The sequence below is a fragment of the Macaca mulatta genome, chromosome 5 (assembly GCF_049350105.2).
Source record: "Macaca mulatta isolate MMU2019108-1 chromosome 5, T2T-MMU8v2.0, whole genome shotgun sequence".
NCBI classification, from domain to species: Eukaryota; Metazoa; Chordata; class Mammalia; order Primates; family Cercopithecidae; genus Macaca; species Macaca mulatta.
In genome coordinates, this window is record NC_133410.1 from 159,417,139 (window position 1) to 159,438,421 (window position 21,283).

At 35.1% G+C, this 21,283-nt stretch overlaps 1 protein-coding gene across 5 annotated transcripts in view; it reads right to left on the reverse strand.

Moving 5' to 3' along the window:
* LRBA (LPS responsive beige-like anchor protein) overlaps nt 1–21,283 on the reverse strand; it is a 766,998-nt gene that overhangs the window by 566,321 nt on the left and 179,394 nt on the right. For all 5 annotated transcript variants that reach the window (XM_028848808.2, XM_028848811.2, XM_028848807.2 and 2 more), the window contains exons 30-31: nt 18,267–18,708; nt 5,241–5,374 (exon numbers count right to left, since the gene is read on the reverse strand). In XM_028848808.2, coding sequence (XP_028704641.1) covers nt 5,241–5,374; nt 18,267–18,708 — 576 coding nt within the window. The remainder of the gene's footprint in view (nt 1–5,240; nt 5,375–18,266; nt 18,709–21,283) is intronic.

Genomic DNA, 21,283 nt, shown 5'->3' on the forward strand with positions numbered 1-21,283 from the left:
AAATGCATATTAGAAATGTGAAAAAGAAAAGCAACATTGTTGCTTCTAAATAAAGCAGTAACAAAAATTATTTCCTCACACTACCCTAGAAGTAATGCCAATTTTCAATTCTAAAAAAGAATACAGCAGAAAGAGTTTTTTTACAAAGTGTCTTAAGTCATAAGAAGACACTTTACCAACAAGGATAATAAATTAACCAGCAAAAGTTATAAGAAAAAAATCACATGAAAGAATAAACTAAATACATCAGTAATTTCACACTACGTTGTTCTCCATTCCTGCTGGGAAAAAAATGTAACATCCAAACACATTCTGTATTTTTTCAACTCAGATAAAAATAAAAACTTTCAATCAATTTGTTTTAAATTAAATTATCATTAAATATTTCCAGCAAATGATCACAAATATATAAATGCAGAAGCTACCTCCAACATGTGGAATGATACTCACTTATCTTTTCCTTATCCTAGCACTGATAAACTGGCTCCTTCAAACTGACAGTTTTCCAGACATTCAAAAGGACAAAAAGGAAAACGCAAATATATCATCTGTCTAGCATCTATCTGGGGAGTAGGCAATTGTTTATTTAAGGTCCCTGCGGGTCTAAATAACTAATGTCCCTTGCAATAAAGAATCATTAAAACAAATGCCAATTTTTTAACCCCTAAACACATTAACACTGCATTTCTCTCTCTCTTTTCTGAACCAGTAAATTCAGTCAGGGATCATCTATATGCCCAGTAAAAACTAATTAAATAAATCCTACTGAATGAATAAAAATAAGCCTATTGGCCCAAATCTTACACAAAGGAAATATGGTTATGACTCAAATATTTCCCTAATATTAAAAAAGTACTAATTAATAATGTATATGGCTCTGATAAACAGATACTGTCTAATATTCTAGTAAGTGGTAGAATTACTAAATTTTGCAAAGTAGCAAACACCAGGCATATAAATTAGTGAACAGTATACTTAGTTCCTTTATTGAGCTAGTTTCAATTTTGATTTATTCATGTATGCTTTGCAGTACAGAGAAACAGCATATTGGAAAAAGAGTAATAATATTTTAACATACAAGAAGGGATACTGGGTGAAGATGGAAGGATCACTTGAAGCCAGGATTTCAAGGCTTGTCTGGGCAATAGAGCAAGACCCTGTCTCTACAAAAATTTTAAAATTAGCCAGGAATGGAGACACACACCTGTAATTCTGGCTACCTGGGAAGCTGAAGCAGGAGGATCACTCAAGCCCAGGAGTTCAAGGCTTAGTGATCTATAACTGTGCCACTGCACTCCAGACTGAGAAACAGAGAAAGACCCTGTCTCAATTTAAAAAAAGAAAAAAGAAAAAAGAAAAAAGAAAGGATACTGTATTCTAGGTAATCAAATCTGTGCTGATGACTATAAAATTTCCAGATTTTGATATATTTACTAAAATCAATTTTGCTTTTATTTTCTTAGAAAACATGCAATAAAGGATATGTCTTATCCTCTGATGAATATCTTTTAATACTTATTAATTAGAAGATACAATTGTTGCTCTTAGACTAGTCCTTTTGGTTGATAAAATGCTGCATAAGCCAAGGTATGCTATTCAAATTAAAATTTGAAATTTGTACACCAAAAAAGTTTTGTATGTTAATTATAGTCTTAATAATGTGTATTATTTCAAACTGCAAACAAATTATCAATTTCTATGGGTTATAAAATTATTTCAGTGATAATATTTTCATAGAAAAAGCTTTGACCTCATATAAACCTGGCAAGTGTTAACTGTTTCTGTGATTAGTATCTATCTTAGTTTCTCTTTAATTGTACCGCATGTAAAATGTGTCCCATTTTAATATCAAAATTTCCAAATATCCACAAATGGGAATTTCCTTGAAGGTATCATGTGAATATATAACAGAAAATATGAGTGTCATAGCAGAAACCTCGTATTTTCTATCAAGTAAATTTTTTGCCCAACTGTAGGATAATGTAAGTGTTCTGAGCACATTTAAGATAGGGTGGATTAATCTATGCTGTTTGGTAGGTTAGATGCATTAAATGCATTTTCAATTTTCGATATTTTCAACTTACAATGGTTTATCATGATGTAACCCCATCATAAGTCAAGAAGCATCTATATTCTAGGTCACAAATGCATTTAACACAAAGCCTATTTTATAATAAGGTATTGGATATATCACATAATTTACTAAATACTGTACTGAAAGTGAAAAATAGAATGGTCATACAGAAAACTTGATGTACAATTTTTACTGAATGTGTATTGCTTTCACACCATTATAAAGTCAAAAAATTGTTAGGTTGGAACCGTCTATATATTTATCTACTTCTTTTAATGGCAAATAACTTAAATCAAGAGACCCACCAAAAAGAAAACAAAAATGTATCAGTTAAAAAAAATATTGACAAGGGAGAAAGAACTATTTGGGGGGTTGGGGTGGATTCCATATGGAAATGAGTACTTAACAAGTGCAAGGGCAAGTATAGTAGGCAAAAGTATGTAAAGTGGGGCGGTAGAAGAGTAACAAGCAGGACAACTAAAAACACTAGATTAGGTTAGATTTTTCTTATCAAGGCAGTAATGTTCATGGCATCAATTAACGGAATAAAACAGAAGCAATACACTGAAATGGAGAACCCATATGACAGTAACAAGAGCACAGTGAAAGAGGAGAAAGAAGAGTCAGATGTGGAAACCAAAATAAATGGTAAACAGAAAGACCATAATCACAAGGAAGACTTGAAATAACTGAAAAAGGAATAACTATTTTTTTAAAATGGGGGTGGGGTTGGGGGGAAAAAAAGTTTAAAATTCTAGTTCAAGATGGAAAAAAGAATTGGTAACCATTTGAGAAACTCCATCAAAAAGCATACAAAATTTAAGCAACAGAAAAATAAGATACATTATGAGCTGGATCAATGGTACAGGGTTTTGTAGATTTTGCCAATAAATACAACAGTCTTCAAGATAGCAAAGTGTCTTGTAATTCTGCATACGGTTTTTCAAAGTGAGTATTTTAAATTACAATAAATTTACTGGAAAAAATGCAATGGCTTCAGAGAGAAATGTATAATACTGCTACATGTAAAATATTACCCATATGTCTCAGCTGTTTATCTCTTCTGAAAACTCCATGACTTAAATTTTAAAGAATAGGCTTAAAAGCAATCAAAGGGTCCTATTTACTCTGTTCCCTAAACTGAAACTAGAGGGCAGTATGAGAAAATATTTTACTCAGTGTACTTTGAATTTCTGAAATCACGTTTGATTTGGGATGTTACTGAAAAATTTACTATAACTGAATTTAAAAGATGGCATGTAAATCATTTCATAGATACTAATAACCATTGCATTTTTCACAAAAGGGACTACTCTAGAAAAACCACAGTTGATTCTTTTTTTTAAAGGACTTTGGATGGGGGTGGAGAAGCGGAAATGTGCATACCCAGCTCCAAATGAATTACCAAATTATTTCTTCTCCAAAGGGGGAAAAAAAAAAAAGAGGCATCAGAGTATAATGAAACAATAAAGATGAAAAATTTGCTAGAGTTTCATGTCCATTTTCCTTTGTAATTCTCACCGGGCCAGGGGAAACCAGCGAGGGAGAGAATGAGAGGGTATTTGAGTATTCTCTGTACTTCAAACTCAATTTTCCTGTAAACTTAAAAGTGATATAAAAAAGTCTATCAATTTTTGAAAAAAATTATAAAATAAAAAGCAAGGCAGACAAAACTCTGATACAATTGCAGCTTTTGGTTTCAAAGTAGAAAAAAAAATTCTAATTACTAATTTTCCTAAGAATAAAAATAATACCAGACTATTAATTAAATTTTAGAAATACTACCTAAAGTAAATATCGAAAATCAAAACTGTCAGTAGCCCAACTTCATGCAGAGCCAAATGACTTCATAATACACTTTCTTGCTTTTATCATGTAAAAAAGGTAGATAAGTCACTTGGTTGTAATTATATGGTACGTAAAGAATTGCATATAACTTTCTTTTACTTAACCTACTGAACATTTTCTCTTATCACTAAGTACTATAAAATTTGTAAAAAATTAAACAGGCTTAAAACTTCTGATAAAATATATTTTTTGTTAACACAAGTACAATAACAAATAAAAAAAAGAGAGAAGACAAAAGAAATAAACATAGTATTTGTTTCTAGGATACATGATTACATAGTACACATCAAGGAAAAAAGTTCCCAGCTACTGGACAGTAGCAATATCAAGTTTGGAAAAAAACTCTCCAAGATACGCTAATTTGCTAAATAAAGGTAGAACAGCAGAACAGAAGGCAAACCCTGGCCTGAGATATCCCAAAAGAAGTACCAGCATTATTTCTGTTCTCAATATAATCCACCAGGCCATTCCTTCAAAATTTCTTTATTTTTCATCAATCTCAACCTAGGATCTTAAGATGAATGTTTTGGTGGGTACAATATCTTGTTATTAACCTTAAGAAACATCAAAATATCCAGAAGAAAACCACTGATACAGTAACATCCCCTTTGTTATACTTGGTCATTTTAATACTGCACATTCTTCAAGTTTACCCCGTATCACCACAAAGCTTCCCATCATCGTATAGAATCTTGCATCCATATATATGCTTTTATACATGGAAATAATTCTTTATCCACATATATGATTTTAGACATGGAAAGAATATAGAAGGAGAGATGGACAAAAATAAAATTGCCATAGGAGGAACTGAACCAGTATGACCATTGTTAGAATGATGCTACACTTCAGAGCAGCATTTCTTTCCAAGCCTCTAATTCAAAAAAAATGCCAAAAAAACAAAGTATTGGATACTATATAAATATTTGACAACCAGTAACCATATTAAAAGATTACATGTCAACAAGACTTTCTAATTTAGGCCACTATCAATATACATCTTCTTAAGTGCAGGGAAAGAAAACAAAGGAAAAAAGTATTTTTATGAATCTATCATTCATCCATGCACTCATCTACCCAACTAGCAGCATCTAATCTACCACACAATATTAGGTTTGAGTGGAGAAAATTCTGAAATCCTCGACTTAAGTTCCTTTAATTTTACTCAAATTTATTCAGAAAAGTAGTAAACAATCAACAGGATAAAAGCACAATGGTTTCTAATGTGCCCCCAAATTTTAAGTTAATCAAAAATCCTAAGCTTTGCTAAAATGAGATGTAAAAACATTTTTGTTGAAATCACTGATAACTAGCTCACCTGGTGATTCTCCTCCCACATCTGAGGCTTGGGCTGAATCTGCTGAGGAAACCACACTGACAGCATTGGTAGGTATGCTTGTAGTAAAGGTGGAAGGTGAGACTGCTGATTTTTTTGCTGCAACAATGACACTTCTGTAATAAAGAAAGTAAACAGATTGAAAGATACAAATTGATCTCTTGAATTAATTACATGAATTTCAAAACAGAAATTAGGTAGCTAACTTATTTTTCTAATTTTCTTGTTTCAATTTGATGTACAATTTAGACTTTTCACCCAACGTGAAATCTCTTCAATACTGTCCATTTTTATCTGCATTTCACTATGAAAATATAACAATCCATTTTAACATTTAAACTTATATTTACCACATAGTATTTTTAAAATTTAGGATTATCTTTAATTATCTAACAAATAAAATATAACCAAAAGAATTAAAGCAGAAAATTCAACATTTCCACAAGAATTGTAAAGCGCTGCTAATCTGAAATAATAAAACCTTAGAAATCTTATAAGCTTTAAAAAAAAGTAGATATAAGCAATTTGCTAACATGTATACAACCCAGTTTTTCATTTTTAAACCCCAAAGTTTATATATCTTTTGATAATATACAAAAAAGTAATGCATAGGAATAAAAACCATATGCAAAAATATCAAATAATCAAAGTTCTTTATCTTGTACATTATTCAAAGGGAGGTATTTATGATATACCAATTTCAATTAAAAAGTAATACTTTATACCAAACAGTAACTAAAAGACCTTGTTAGTCATAACTTAAAAGGCATTTTTAATTGAAGTTGGCTCTGTAAACATGCAAAAACTCAGTTAATGAGGTAAAGAGGACAGCTGATATATAATGCACTCCCACAGCAGTGCTTACTTTTAATTACCTGGTGTTAAGTATAAGCCTAAAGTCTTCAACATTCAATTTATTTAATCACATCCTTTGTTGACAGTACTATAACGGCAAGCTTCAAGTATTCCCTTAATAGCTTTAAAGTATTCAGCTTCTAAACAAAGTAACTTAGGTACTTGATCCCAATACATGCATTCAAAAGTGAAAATTATGTAATTCCAATATTTTAATAATACATTTTTGTAGTTATTTTTAAAAACACACACACAAAGCAAAATAGGTTTCGTTTTACTTCAGTGCCTATCATGCGAGGGCAAACACTGTTGCCAATTAAATCAAGTTCTCTTGTGCTAGGCATGGCTTATTCAATGTACTTGAGGGTAGCTGGTGTCACATCATTATAAGGGTGACTGCCAATGTTAACTATACACTAAAAAATAGAAGCAACAGCCACCTGAGCCCCCAATCCAAAATGGTGTGCTTAAATCATGGCAGCTTATATCAGATGAAGATTATTGACTTAAGGGGGAGTAGATATGACGTGTGTGTGTGTGTGCATGCGCGCATGAATATGTGTGTGTGTACGGGTGTGTTAGTGGTACCTTCAAAAACAATACGAAATGTAATTTGTAGTATTTCCTACTGGAAGGAGAAATTTCAAACCTACTGCTTAAGAAAATCACTGTCTTCTAGCAATGTCTGTGCAGGGGAGGGAGGAGAAATATGAAGAATTTACTTTCACATTTGTTCACAAAAGAAAGAACCAGCAAGATCTAGTTTACTCATACAATAAGTAGGAACTGAATGGAGCAACAGAAAGGAACACTTAGAAAAGTGCAATTGCTTTTTCTATAATCAAAATATAAGATATATACCTATGTATGCTATGACTCAACATTTCCACTTCTAGGAATTTCCTCAAGAAAGCTTATGTCCACAAAATATGTATACAATAATGTTCATATAGGCTTTATTTATAATTGGCAAAAGCTGGAAATAGCCCAAATGTCCTTTATGCAGATATAGAAAATTTTAAATGGTGCTATGCTTCTGGAATGGAATATTATTCAGCAATAAAAGGTAACAAACTACTGATGAATGAAATGAAAAGGTAACAAACAACATGGATGAATCTCAAAAGCATTATGTTGAATGAAGCCTTATACTAAGGAGTATATACTTTATGGGTTGGTTTTTTTTTTTTTTAACATGTATGTCTAGAACAAGCAAAACTAATGTATGGTACACAAAATCAGAATTAATAATTGCCTCTGGGGGATAGGAACCAGAATTGGCTGGGAAAGAGAACTTTCAAGACCAATGATATCATGATGGGGACCTGGGGTTACACAAATGTATAAATTTGTCAAAACTCATCAAACGGTATACTTAAGACTTGTGTCTTTCATGGTATGTAAATTTTAGATTAAAAAAATGGTATCGATCTCCAGTTAGCTGCATGCTAGCTGAAATATTTATTTAATCACATTTATTTAATCACATCTTTTGTTGACAGTACTATAACTGCAAGCTTCAAGTATTCCCTTAACAGCTTTAAAGTATTCAGCGTCTAAACAAAGTAACTTAGGTACTTGATCCCAATACAAGCATTCAAAAGTGAAAATTATGTAATTCCAATATTTTAATAATACATTTTGTAGTTATTTTTTAAAACACACACACAAAGCAAAATACGTTGTGTTTTAAGAGTGAAGTGAACTGATATCTACAATTTTGAAGTACATTACAAAAATAAGATTGATTGATGGATACATGGTGAAGCAAACAGAGTTAAAAGCTAATTGTTGAATCTCAGTGATGGGTCTACAGGTTTTCACTGTACAACTCTTTCAACTTTTCTGTTTGCCTGAACATTTTCATAATAAAACACTGGAAAACTGGTAACAGAACAGAATTTACTACAGCTGTTCCAAATATGCACAATCCCTATTTATTCAAGATGACATGGCTAATTAAACTCAACAAAGGAACTCAACTTCATTTCTAATCCTTCATCCTCTTGCTGTTAATGTCTCAGTCACAAATAAGGTCTTATTCTTTTATTCAGTTCAGGAAATATTTATTGTCCAGGATCTTTCACCTATTGTCAGGAATGACAGATCAGAAGTACGGCTTTCTACATGAATCTATATTTTACATGTTCCTCACACACTTCTTCAACACGCTCTTACGGTTGCTAAGTGTGTTGTGTCATTTCACAACTCCAACCCTTTGTATATACGCCTCCTCTGCCAAGATGCCTTCTTCTTAATCCTGCTTGCTTGTTAGGTAATATAAAATTATAAATTCTAATAGCAGGTAAGATAAATGAAGCACTGACAATATGCCAAGAATTATTATTCAATTTTCAAAACAATCCTAAGGTACGTATTAATTCAATTTTTAGAAATTTTAAATCTAAACCTCAGAAAGGTAACGTAATAACCAAAGTAAATAGTAGAACTACCATGCAAATCTAGGTTTATCTAACACCAGAGCCTTGAATTTGAACCGTTTCCCCATGTTGACCTTTCTTAAAACTTTTGAGATATAATTCACATACCATTTAATTCACTAAAAATAGACAATTAAGAGATTTTTAGTATGCTCACAAAGTTGTACAATTATCACCACAATCATATTAACATTTAAACATAATTTTAGAATCATCTATAAGCAACAGTAATAAAGATCTCTAGCATATAAAATTATTTATATACTACCATAAAATCACAAAAATATATCTGCTCATAAATTTTTAAAAGCTGCATTCTTTCACATAGCTACATAATTAGTTCATAATAGAGAAACAAAATTCATCAATTTCCAAATTCACTGATTGATTCAAATCAGTTCTAAGGAATTAACACAATACTGCTGCAGCTTAAGGCTATACAGAAACAAAGAAAAATCAAAGTTACAATGATCCCATTAAAAGGATATTAAGCAGTAGGTAGATTTTGAAATATTTTCATTGTCTTTACCAATCATTGTCATTATTATTATAAAGTTTCAGTGTAAAAGACTAAAATCTTCAACAGAGGAGATCTTTATCGTGTTTATCTTGTTAAATATAAGTATAAATCTAAATTAGTAAAGCATGTTCTACAGTTTACAGAAATAATCTAGAATTTTAAATTTACCAATAGTTAAGATTTATCATGCAAAAGCTAAGCATTTAATATTATCTTTTTATACGATGCATTGGAAAACACAGAGAAAATGCAACATGCATTTGACAAAACTGAGACTTTACATGACAGGCAATGTGCTAGGGATATTTCTGGCACCTTTCTCAGGCTACAGCTCAGGTTTCTATTTAAGAAACAAATTGAAATCTTTTTTAATGTTTAAGAACAATTATTGGAATTTTTTTATATCTACATCAATTTTAGCAGAAAGTGCTTCAAACTTTTTAGCATAAGGAATTTGAAAGACAGACAACCAATTATGCAAGCTAGTTTCCCAAATTGTCAATTATAAACCAAATACTGAAGAGATAAAAATTGTTATTATCATTTTTTTCTTTATGAACTCACTATGAATACTTAATATTTGTGGGGCACCGTGCTTAAGAACATACACAAATTACCATATTTATATTTATGACAACCTTTGAGGTTAGTACTACATATTATTATGCTAATTTTATGAATGAGAAAGAAGTAATTTTCCTAAAGTCTCACACAGAACAAATGAAAATACTGTTGCTGGATTTTTTCTTTCCCCTGAACAAGGGATACTCATTTCAAAGTTTCTTTTAATTTACTGGCAATAGGCAAATAGTAACAATGCCTTCCAGATCAATAAAGTTGAGAAGTTCCATTTCAGTATCATATCAGTTTCAAATATCACAAACCCTCACACAAATGCTATTTTATTTAACATACAAATAGTTCACTAAAGGAAAAAAGAGCATTTCAGCCTACCACTTTAGTCCCTAAGGATCCAGTTGAAAAGCCAGACCAGTCCTTGAACTTTATCAAGATAAATTCCTGGCATTCACTAATCATCAGAGAGGATCTTCAAATTAGATAAGAGCAAGAATTTTGGCATGGGAATGAACACAAACACCTTTGCATTCACAAAGGCCCACAACCTGGCAGCCTTTCAGCAAGGTTTTATTCATGTAGCTGTTACTCTAAACTTTCCAGCTATTCCTTGGAAGTTGATAATACTTAAGATATGAGGAGAGTTGTGATTTCTGACATAGCATTCCTGAGATAAATACATGATCAGAGGGATGCTTTGAAATTCCCAAAGATATTCCACTAGCCCATGGCAGCATGAAAGTTTCTAAAAAGGTGCCTCTAACCAAGAAAAAACAAGGGAGGTAAAAAACAGAGCAGTCTCCTTGCCATCAGAGACTGTTAAATGAATACCAGACATGTCAAATTCTGCAGAACATCCTGGAAATTGCTACCATCAAAATTATCTGTTGTTTTCTACTTCAATAAACCCCTTAAAATGTATTATGCCTAAGCATGATTTCCTAAATATGTTCATGATCTACTCACTGAAGACATCAGTAAGGCACAAATTTAATTTCTATGATATTTAAAAAAGAAATAAATGCTAAAATATATAAAATTTGGATCATTAGTAAACAATGTAACTATATTAATAACATATATTAAATTTAAAAGTATAGCCTCACATATTTTTGAGTACTCAATCTAACACGAACAAATCTAAATAAATTGTAAAAATTGAGAATAGACAGGGCACAGTGGCTCACGCCTGGAATCCCAATGCTTTGGGAGGGCAATGCAGCTGGATCGCTTGAAGCCAGGAGTTCAGGACCAGCCTGGGCAACACAGCAACACCTCATCTCTACAAAAACAAATGTAAATAGCTGGACATGTTGGTCCCAGCTACTCAGGGGACTGAGGAAGAACGATCCCTTGATCCCACGAGTTTGGGATCACTAGGTCAGGAGATCGAGACCATCCTGGCGAACACGGTGAAACCCCGTCTCTACCAAAAAATACGGGCGCCTGTAGTCCCAGCTACTCGGGAGGCTGAGGCAGGAGAATGGCGTAAAACCGGGGGGCGGAGCTTGCAGTGAGCTGAGATCCGGCCACTGCACTCCAGCCCGGGCGACAGAGCCAGACTCCGTCTCAAAAAAAAAAAAAAAAAAAAAATGTAAATAGCTGGACATGTTGGTCCCAGCTACTCAGGGGACTGAGGAAGAACGATCCCTTGATCCCACGAGTTTGAGGCTACAGTGAGCTATGACTGCCACTGCACTCCAGCCTGGGGGGCAGAGCAAGACACTGTCTCAAAAATAAAATAAATAAATAAAAATTGAGGCCAGGTGCAGTGACTCATGCCTGTAATCCCAACACTTTGGATCACTTGAGGCCAGGAGTTTGAGACCAGTCTGGCCAACATGGCAAAACCCCGTCTCTACTAAAAATACAAAAACTAGCTAGGCATGGCGGCACACACTGGTAATCACAGCTACTCTGGAGGCTGAGGCACGAGAATCGCTTAAACCTAGGAGGCGAGGTTGCAGTGAGCCAACATCACACCACTGCACTTCAACCTGGGTGACAAAGTGAGACCACCTCAAAAAAAAAAGAATAGCAAATTCCAAATTATACCAGACACAGCTTTTTCCATTTAAAAATATATGTCTTCAGTATCATTCTATACAGTGCTCTTTTACTCTTTAATGACTGCATAATATTTACTAGGTTTTTCAAAAATAATACATGTAACCAATCATTTATAGATTGGCAGCTATAAAAACCAACTTTCCACTATTATAAAACAATTTTGCTATAAAATGCAGCAAGGTAAATCATTCAAAAGAGACAGGTCTTTTAGTGTCACCATTTAATAGTAATAAGGCCATAAGCTATTACTTAACTTCTCTGTGACTGAGTTTCTACATCTTTAAAGAAGGAATAAAGATAGTTATCTATCCATTCTAAATGCATTTAGGATAGAACTTCACAGACTAAAATAGGCAATTCCACCTGCAGAAAACATTTTATACTTGGTTATTACTTCTGTATGAACTTCCAGAGTGGAAGTAAGTTTATATATTTTAATTTTTAATTAACATGCCAATTTACTTCCAATAAACTGTAGCAATACGCACTCTCAACAGCAAAAAAAAAAAAAAGTTTCTTCATATCCTCATAAATAACAGCTGTGATTTTTTTTAAAATCTCTCTAATTTAATTGAGGGAAATTATATCACTCATTTCTTTTTAATCTCATGAGTACATAGTAGGTGTATATATTTATGGGGTACATTTAATATTTTGATACAGGCATGCAATCATAATCATATCACAGTAAATGGGGTATCCATCACCTCAAGCAGTTATTTCTTTGTGCTACAAACATTCCAATTATACTCTTTTAGTTATTTTTTAACTGAATAGTAAATTATCATTGACTATAATCACCCTGTTGTGCTAAAAAAAATAGATATTATTGATTCTATCTAACTATATTTTTGTACCCATTAACCATGTCGACTTCCCTCCTAGTCTATAGTACCCTTTCTAGCCTTTGGTAACCCTCATTCTACCCTCTATTTCCAGGAGTTCAACTGTTTTAATTTTCAGCTCCCAAAAATGAATGAGAATATGTGAAGTTTGTCTTTCTGTGCCTGGCTTATTTCACTTAATATAATGATGTTCTCTACTTCCATTCATGTTGCAAATGACAAGACCTCATTATTTTTTATGACTGAATAGTATTCCATTCTGTATATATACACCATATTTTCTTTATCCATTCATCTGTTCATAGATACTTAGTTGCTTCCAAATCATGGCTATTTTGAACGGTGCTGCAATAAACATGGGAGTGCAGATATCTCTTCAATAAACGGAGTTCCTTGCTTTGGGGTATATACCTAGCAGTGAAATTGCTGAAACGCATACTAGTTCTATTTTTAGTTGTCTCGGGAACCTCCAAACTGTTTCCCATAGTGGTCGTAGTAATTCATACTCTCACCAACAGTATATGAAGGTTATCTCCACATCCTTGCCAACATTTGTTACTGCTTATCATTTGGATATAAGCGATTTTAACTGGAGTGAGATGATATCTCATTGCTTTGATTTGCATTTCTCTGATCAATGATGTTGAGCACCTTGTCATAAAATCGTTTGACATTTGTATGTCTTCTTTGAGAAATGTCTATTGAGATCTTTAGCCCAATAGTCATCATTTTAAAGTTATCATTTATCATTTTAATTAAATTTTTAAAGTTATCATTTAATTTAAAATTTAGTAATAAATTTTAAAGTTATCATTTAAACATTAAATGATAAATCATTTAAAATTTAGTAATATTTTTAAATTATTATTAATACATCTCTTCCTATAGAGTTGGTTGAGTCCCTTATATATTCTGGTTATTAAAACCCTTGTCAGTTAACCAGAATATATAAGGTTATTATATAATCCCCAGTCTGTGGGTTGTCTCTTCAATCTGTTGATTGTTTTCTCTGCTATGCATAAGTTCTGTAGCTTGATGTGATCTCATCTGTCCATGTTTGCTTTCACTGCCTGTGCTTTTGGGGTATTACTCAAGAAATCTGCCCAGATTAATGTCCTGAAGAGTTTTTCCAATGATTTCTTTCAGTAGCTTCATAGTTTCAGGTCATAGATTTAAATATTTAATCCATTTTGAACTGATTTTTGTATGTAGCAAGAGATAAAGGTATTCATTCTTCTGCATATGGACATACAATTTACTCAGTACCACTGAGAAGACTGTCCTTTCCCCCACTGCATGTTCTTGGCAACTTTGTCAAAAATGAGTTCACTTGTAGATGTGTGGATTTATTTGAGTTCTCTATTCTGTTCCATTGGTCTATGTATCTGTTTTTATGAGAGTATCATGCTGTTTTGGTTACCACGGCTCTGTAGTATAATTTGAAATTTTGTTCTCTTTGCTCAGGATGGCTTTGGCTATTCTGAGTCTCTGTGGTTCCATATCGTTTCTAGCAATATTTTTTCTATTTCTGTGAAGAATGTCATTGGTATTTTTATATAGATTGCATTGAATCTGTAGATCGCTTTGGGTAGCATGAACATTTTAACACTACTAATTCTTCCAATCCATGAACATGAAATATCTTTCATTTTGGGGGTCCTTTTTAGTTTCTTGCATCAATGTTTTATAGCTGTCACTGAGGGATCTTTCACTTCTTTGGCTGTTTATTCCTAGGTATTTTACTTATAGCTATTGTAAATTGGATTGCTTTCTTGATCTCTTTTTCAGATTGTTCACTGTTAGCATATAGAAATGATACCGATTTTTGTCATGCAACTGTACTGAATTTATCAGTTATAATACTTTTTTACGGACTCTTTAGGTTTTTCTAAATATAACATCATATCATCTGCAAACAACTGACTTCTTCATTTCCAATTTAAATGCCCTTTCTTTCTCGTCTGATTGCTTTACCTAGGACCTCCAGTACTATGTTGAATAACAGTAATGAAAGTGGGCATCCTTGTTTCATTCCAGATCTTACAGAAAAGGCTTTAAGTTTTTCTCTGTTCCAAATGATACTAGCTGTGGATCTGTTGTTTATGGCTTTTTATTGTGTTGAGGTATGTTCCCTCTATATGCAGTTTTTTGAGGGTTTTTATCATGAAGAAATAGTGAATTTTATCAAATGCTTTTCAGCAGTAATTGAAATGATCATATGGCTTTTGTCTTCCATCCTATTGATATGATGTTTCACATCGATCAATTTGTGTATGTTCAGACATTCTTGCATCCCCAGAATAAATTCCACTCATTATGCATCAATTTTAAAAAAGTTTTTTTTAGACAGGGTCTTACTCTGTCACCCAGGCTGGAGTGCAGTGGCATGAACACAGCTCACTGTAGTGTCAAACTCTTTGCGCTCCAGTGATCCTCCCACCTCAGCCTCCTGAGTAGCTGAGACTACAGGCACACATCACCATGCCCAGCTAATCTTTTTGTTTTAAAATCTCACCATGTTGCCCGGGCTAGTCTCAAATTCCTGGACTCAAGAAATCTTCCCACCTCAGCCCCACAAAATGCTGGAATTACAGGTGTGAGCCACTGCATCCAGACAAAAAGAAAAAAAGAAATTCATAAAATGAAAAATCTCAGAGGTTATGAAAATAAGTTAAAATATATCAAAACTTACACACACAAACACTTAGAAATATTATATGGTACCATCTGCAGTTAAAAGAAATGTAAACAATGTAAATGTCAATTATTAAAGCATAACTGTATAAAATTAACATTAATCCATACTGTACTACTATAATAACTTCATAGCTACTTCCTGCCACAATTGCATTGAGCTCCAGTATTGTGAGCATCACTTAAAATGCTGTGTGATGCCAGTCATCTCAGAGAACACAGTTCCTCTCTTTTCTTTTGGGGACGGGGTGAGGAGTTTTGTTCTTGTTGCCCAGACTGGAGTGCAACGGCACGATTTTGGCTCACTGCAACCTCCGCCTCCCAGGTTCAAGCGATTCTCCTGCCTCAGCCTCCCAAATACCTGGGATTACAGGCACCCGCCACCATGCCTGGATAATCTTTTTGTATTTTTAGTAGAGACGGGGTTTCACCATGTTGGCCGGGCTAGTCTGGAAATGCTGACCTCAAATGATCCACACGCCTCAGCCTCCCAAAGTACTGGGAAGTTCACCTCTCCAGTAAACTGTGTATCACAGCAAAAGTGATCTCTCCGAGTTCTCACATATTTTTCATCATGTTTAGTGCAATACTATAAACCTTTAATAACATAATGGGACCCATACAAAGTGCCACTAGCAATACTGGACATGCTCCCAAGGAGCAGGGAAAAGTCATGACATTATAAGGAAAAGTTGAATTGCTTGATATGTACTGTAGATTGAGGTCTGCAGCTGTGGTTGCCTGCCATTTCCAAAGAAATTAATCCAGCATAAGGACCACTGTAACAAAAGAAAAGGAAGTTGGCAAAGTTGTTACTGCAGTGACACCAGGAGGCGGGAAAAAAAAAATGCATTTTTTGTGAAATATCTTTATCTTGCACTGAAAATGCAGCTTTTACGCGGATGCAGGATTGCTATAAGAAAGGCATACCTATAGACTCTAACATGATTTGAGAAAAACTGAAGTCATTATATGTCAACTTAAAGAAGAATCTAAAGCTAAATTTAATGCCAGCAAGGATGATCGAGATAACAGGAGAAGCAGCTTCTGCCAACCAAGAGGCAGCAGCTGAGTTCCTAGACATCATTAAGAAAAACATTGAGGAGAAAGGATCAGCCTGATCAGGTTTTTAATGCAGACAAAAGTAACTTATTTGGGGTAGGTGGGGGAAGCCACAAAGGATACTTATTAGCAAGGAAGAGAAGTGAGCACTAGGATTTATGGCAGGAAGAGATAGGCTAACTATACTGTTTTGTGCAAATGCAGTTGGGTTTATGATCACGATTGCCCTTATCTATTAATATAAAGCTGCTAACCCCTGAGCCATGAAAGGAAAACACAAACACCAGCTGCAACTCTGTTGGTTGTACAAGAAGGCCTGGCCAACGAGAACCCTTTTTCTGGACTGGTTCCATTGAAACTTTGTCCTTAAAGTCAGGAAGTACCTTATCACCTTATCAGTAAGAGATTAACTTTTAAAGTTCTTTTGCTATTGGACAATGCCGCTAACCACCCAGAACTTCATGAGTTCAACACTGAGGGTGTTGAAGTGGTCTAACTGCCCTCAAACACAATTTCTCTAATTCCACCTCTAGAACAGGAGGTCACAAGGACCTTTATGGTTCATTACACATGGTATTCTTAGGAAACAACTGTCAACACTATGGAAGAGAACCTGACAGAACATCATAAAAGTCTAGAAGGATTATACCATTTAAGATCATTGTTATAGAAAAAGCTGTGGAAACCATCAAGTTTGAAACAATAAATTCTTCCTAGAGAAGACTGTGTCTAGGTGTTGTGCATGACTTCACAGGATTTCTGACAGAACTAATGAAGGAAATCATGAGAGATTGTAGATATGACAAAAAGGTGAGGGGTGAAGGGTTTCAAGATATGAATCCTGGAGAAATTGAAGAACTAACAGATACCACAACAACAGAGGGATCAACAGAGGGAAAACAACTTGATGGAAACAAGAATATCCAAACCACTATCAGATGAGGAAGACAGAGAAGAAGCAGTACCAGAAAATGAACTGACATTAGACAATCTGGCAGAAGGGTTCTAATGATTCAAGACTGCTTTTAACTTCTTTTATGACATGGACCCTTCTATGACACAGGCACTGAAACTAAAGCAAATGGTGAAAGAAGGGTTTGTACCACATAGAAATATGTTTAGACAAATAAAAAAGCAAAAAGGTCAGAAAGAAATTACAAAGCATTTCTGTAAATTTACACCAAGTGTGTCTGCCTGTCCTGCTTTCCCTTTCACTTTCTCCACCTCTGCTACCTCAGCTGCCTCTGAGATACTAAAATCAACCTCTTCTCTTCCTCCTCCTCAGCATACTCAACATGAAGACAAGAAAGATGAAGATCTTTATGATGATTTGCTTCCCCTGATGAACAGTAACATATTTCTTCTTATGATTTTTTTCTTTTTAGACAGAGTTTCGCTCTTGTTGCCCAGGTGAGAATGCAATGGTGCGATCTCAGCTCATTGCAACCTCCGCCCCTCCCAGGTTCAAGCGATTCTCCTACCTCAGCCTCCGGAGTAGCCTGGATTACAGGCACACGCCACCATGCCCAGTTAATTTTTGTATTTTCAGTAGAGACTGGGTTTCACCATGTTGGTCAGGCTGGTCTCGAACTCCTGACCTCAGGTGATCCACCCACCTCAGCCTCCCAAAATGCTGGGATTACAGATGTGAGCCACTGCACCTGGCCTTTCTTATGATTTTCTTAATAACATGTTCTTTTTTTCTAGCTTACTTTACTGTAAGAGTACAGTATATAATACATATAATAATCAAAATATGTGTGAATCAACTGTTTATGTTATCAGTAAAGTTTCTGATCAACATAAGCTATTGGAAGTTAAGTTCTGAGGGAGTAGAAAGTTATATGCAGATTTTTGGCTACACAGGGGGTCAGCATCCCTAATCTCCATGTTGTTCAAGGGTCAGATGTAGAAACATACCAAAATGAAAACCTATTTTCAGTACCTGTCAAAAGATCTGAACTGCACAGGTTGTTCCACAGACAGATCACCAAGGGCTCCAAGGCAGGCTGGTGGCAGAAGGGCAGGATCCACTGTGACTCCATCTGCTGGTATGTTAACCAAGCTTCGGAGAATGTCTTTCACATTGACATTTTTTGAAACCGAAACTGACGGCGTAGCCTTAGTGTCCAACTCATTTCCTCTGTCATTTTTGGTTTCCGGAGACTTATTGACTTCTAAAGAAAGAGTAGATAGCACCTCGCTGATTGCATCTGGGCCTGCACTGACTCCAGGAGGTGCTGTGTGAGGAGTTACTTCCACATGGCTTCCTAAACCAGTGGCTGTTTCTTCCCCAATGCCTGAGTCCCTCCTTCGAGCAGATGATGTGCTTTCAGATTCTTCCACTGATGCCGTAGTTAAAGTGCTGAATGCTGCTGGTGTGATTTCTATATCACACCCAGAAACAGAAAAAATAAACAAAAATTTAGAACCAATTTTTAAAAGGTATATTCAATCCTAACAGCTATCTACTCTTTTGAATTATGAAATACATCATGTTCTAAAAGAGCAAAAACTAATTATATATTCTATAAAATGTACTGAGTGGATACACCTATTATCAAGAGACATGGTATAATAAAATAAATAAATACTTGCAAAAATTACCTAAAGTAATGGGTAGCAATACAAGGTCGAAAGTCATTGGCCTATAAGAAAAAGTCTACAATCTGTGTGTGTGTGTGTGTGTGTCTGTTGCCCAGGCTGGAGTACAGTGCTGTGATCTAGGCTCACTGCAGCCTTGACATCCTAGGCTATCCTCCCACCTAAGCCTCTCAAGTAGCTGAGACCACAGGTGTGTGCCACACATCTGGCTAATTTTTCTATTTTTTTGTAGAGATGAGGTTTCACCATGTTGCCCAGGCTAGTCTCGAACTCCTGAGCTCAAGCAATCTACCAGCCTAGGCCTCCCAAAGTGCTAGGATTACAGGCATGCACCACCATGCCTGGCCCAAGTCCACAATCTTTAGGATAAAATAAAAAGCTCTACCTCAAACATGATTACTGCAGCTGGAAAACTTGTTACCTCTTCTACAAGCATAAATAATTCAATGATCCTTAAAATCCAGTTCAACGAGGAATGCCTCCTTTTCTCTCTGTTTAATTCTCACTCCCTTTAATCAGGGTTTCAACCCATTCTTGCAAAAATGGTCTTATCAAGGTCACCAAAAAATCTGCATCTTGCTAACTCCAATGGTCAGTTTTCAGTCCTAACAGAACTTCACATAACAGCAGCAGCTAATTATTCCCTCCAACTAGACAATGCTTCCTTTCCTCAGCTTGCAGGATACCATTCTCTTTTTGTTCTCCTTGTACTACCTCACTGATTGTTCCTTTTTAACATCTCTCACCTCTTTTTCTCCCTGATTTCTTAAGCTGGAGGGACACAAGGCTCAGTCCTTGTTCCTCTTATGTTCTCTATCTACATTTGGTCCCTTCGTGATATCATTCATTCTCCAAGTTTTAAATACCACTATACCCCCCACCAAAAAAATCAAACTATTAAATACAACTGCTGCCCTACAACTTATCTTACATGTCTAAAAAACATCTCAAACTCAACATGCTGAAAACTGAATTTCTTCTCTTTTTATCTTTCCCTGAAAATCTCTTTCACCTTTAATCTACTCCACTGTACCTTGTAATCATTTTTGACTACCTTTTTCATTCACAAAACGCACACCTAACGTTTTAAAATTCTGTTTTTTCTACCACTAAGACATATCCAGAATCTGACTGCCTCTTACCATCTCTAGTTGCCAACCTAATCCATCCCACCATAACCTCTTGCCTGGATTACTGATTACTGCAATATCCTCCTAACTGGTTGTGGAGGAGGGTTGTTTCAATAATCCTACTGCCCCATGTCTCCTGGTACTCATCCCTTGATAAGCCCTTGAATCTAGACTAGACTTGACTGACAATAACCAACAGGATCTGGCAAAAGCAGCAGTGGGCCAGTGCTTGGCCCGCATTTTAAGAAGGTCTGGTAGCTCTTGCATTCCCAGAATCTCTGAACATCTCTGTAAGAAGTGTGGCTTATTTCTGATCTACCTTGCTGGAAAGAACATGTAGAGAGATGATATGGAGACAGAGATGCTCTCCAAACTAATGAAGGAAACCAGGAATTCATTTGAGAACAAGTATCAAGGCTATAGACACATAATCCCAGCTCAGCTGTTTTAGTCAGTCAGTCTCAGTTCTTGGAGCCATCCCACCTGAGGCACTACATACACTATTAGAAAAGTCATCTTAGATTTTCCAGACCCAGCAAACAACATCTGAAACAGGGATAAACCATGCCCACTGTGCCCTATCCAAATATAACTCAAGGAATCATGTAAGAAAGATAAAAATGGTTGTGGTCTTAAGCCACTAAGCTGCAGGGTAAGGTAGTAAACAGCAGTATCTGACACTGATTATCCTTGCCCTCTATATCCTCTACACAGGATATAGAGTTACTTTTTTTTTTTTTTTTTTTTTTTTTTGGAAATGGAGTCTCACTCTGTCACCCAGGCTGGAGTGCTGTGGTGGGATCTCTGCTCACTGCAACCTCTGCCTCCCAGGTTCAAGGGTTCAAGCGATTCTCCTGCCTCAACCTCCTAAGTAGCTGGGATTACAGGCACCCACCACCACGCCCGGCCAATTTTTTGTATTTTTAGTAGAGATAGGGTTTTACCATGTTGACCAGGCTGATCTCCAACTCCTGACCTCACGTGATCCAGTTGCCTCAGCTTCCCAAAGTGCTGGGATTACTGGTGTGAGCCACCATGCCCAGCCCAGAGGTACTTTTAAAAACATAAACTATAACTCCTGTACTCAAAACCCTCCAATGAGCTCTCATTTCCCTCAGAGAAAAATCCATACCCAATAACTCCTGGTCATTCCTTATATTTTTACCCTGCTTATTATTTTCTCTTTTCTTTTTTTTTTTTAAGCACTTTTACCACCTTCTAAAATACT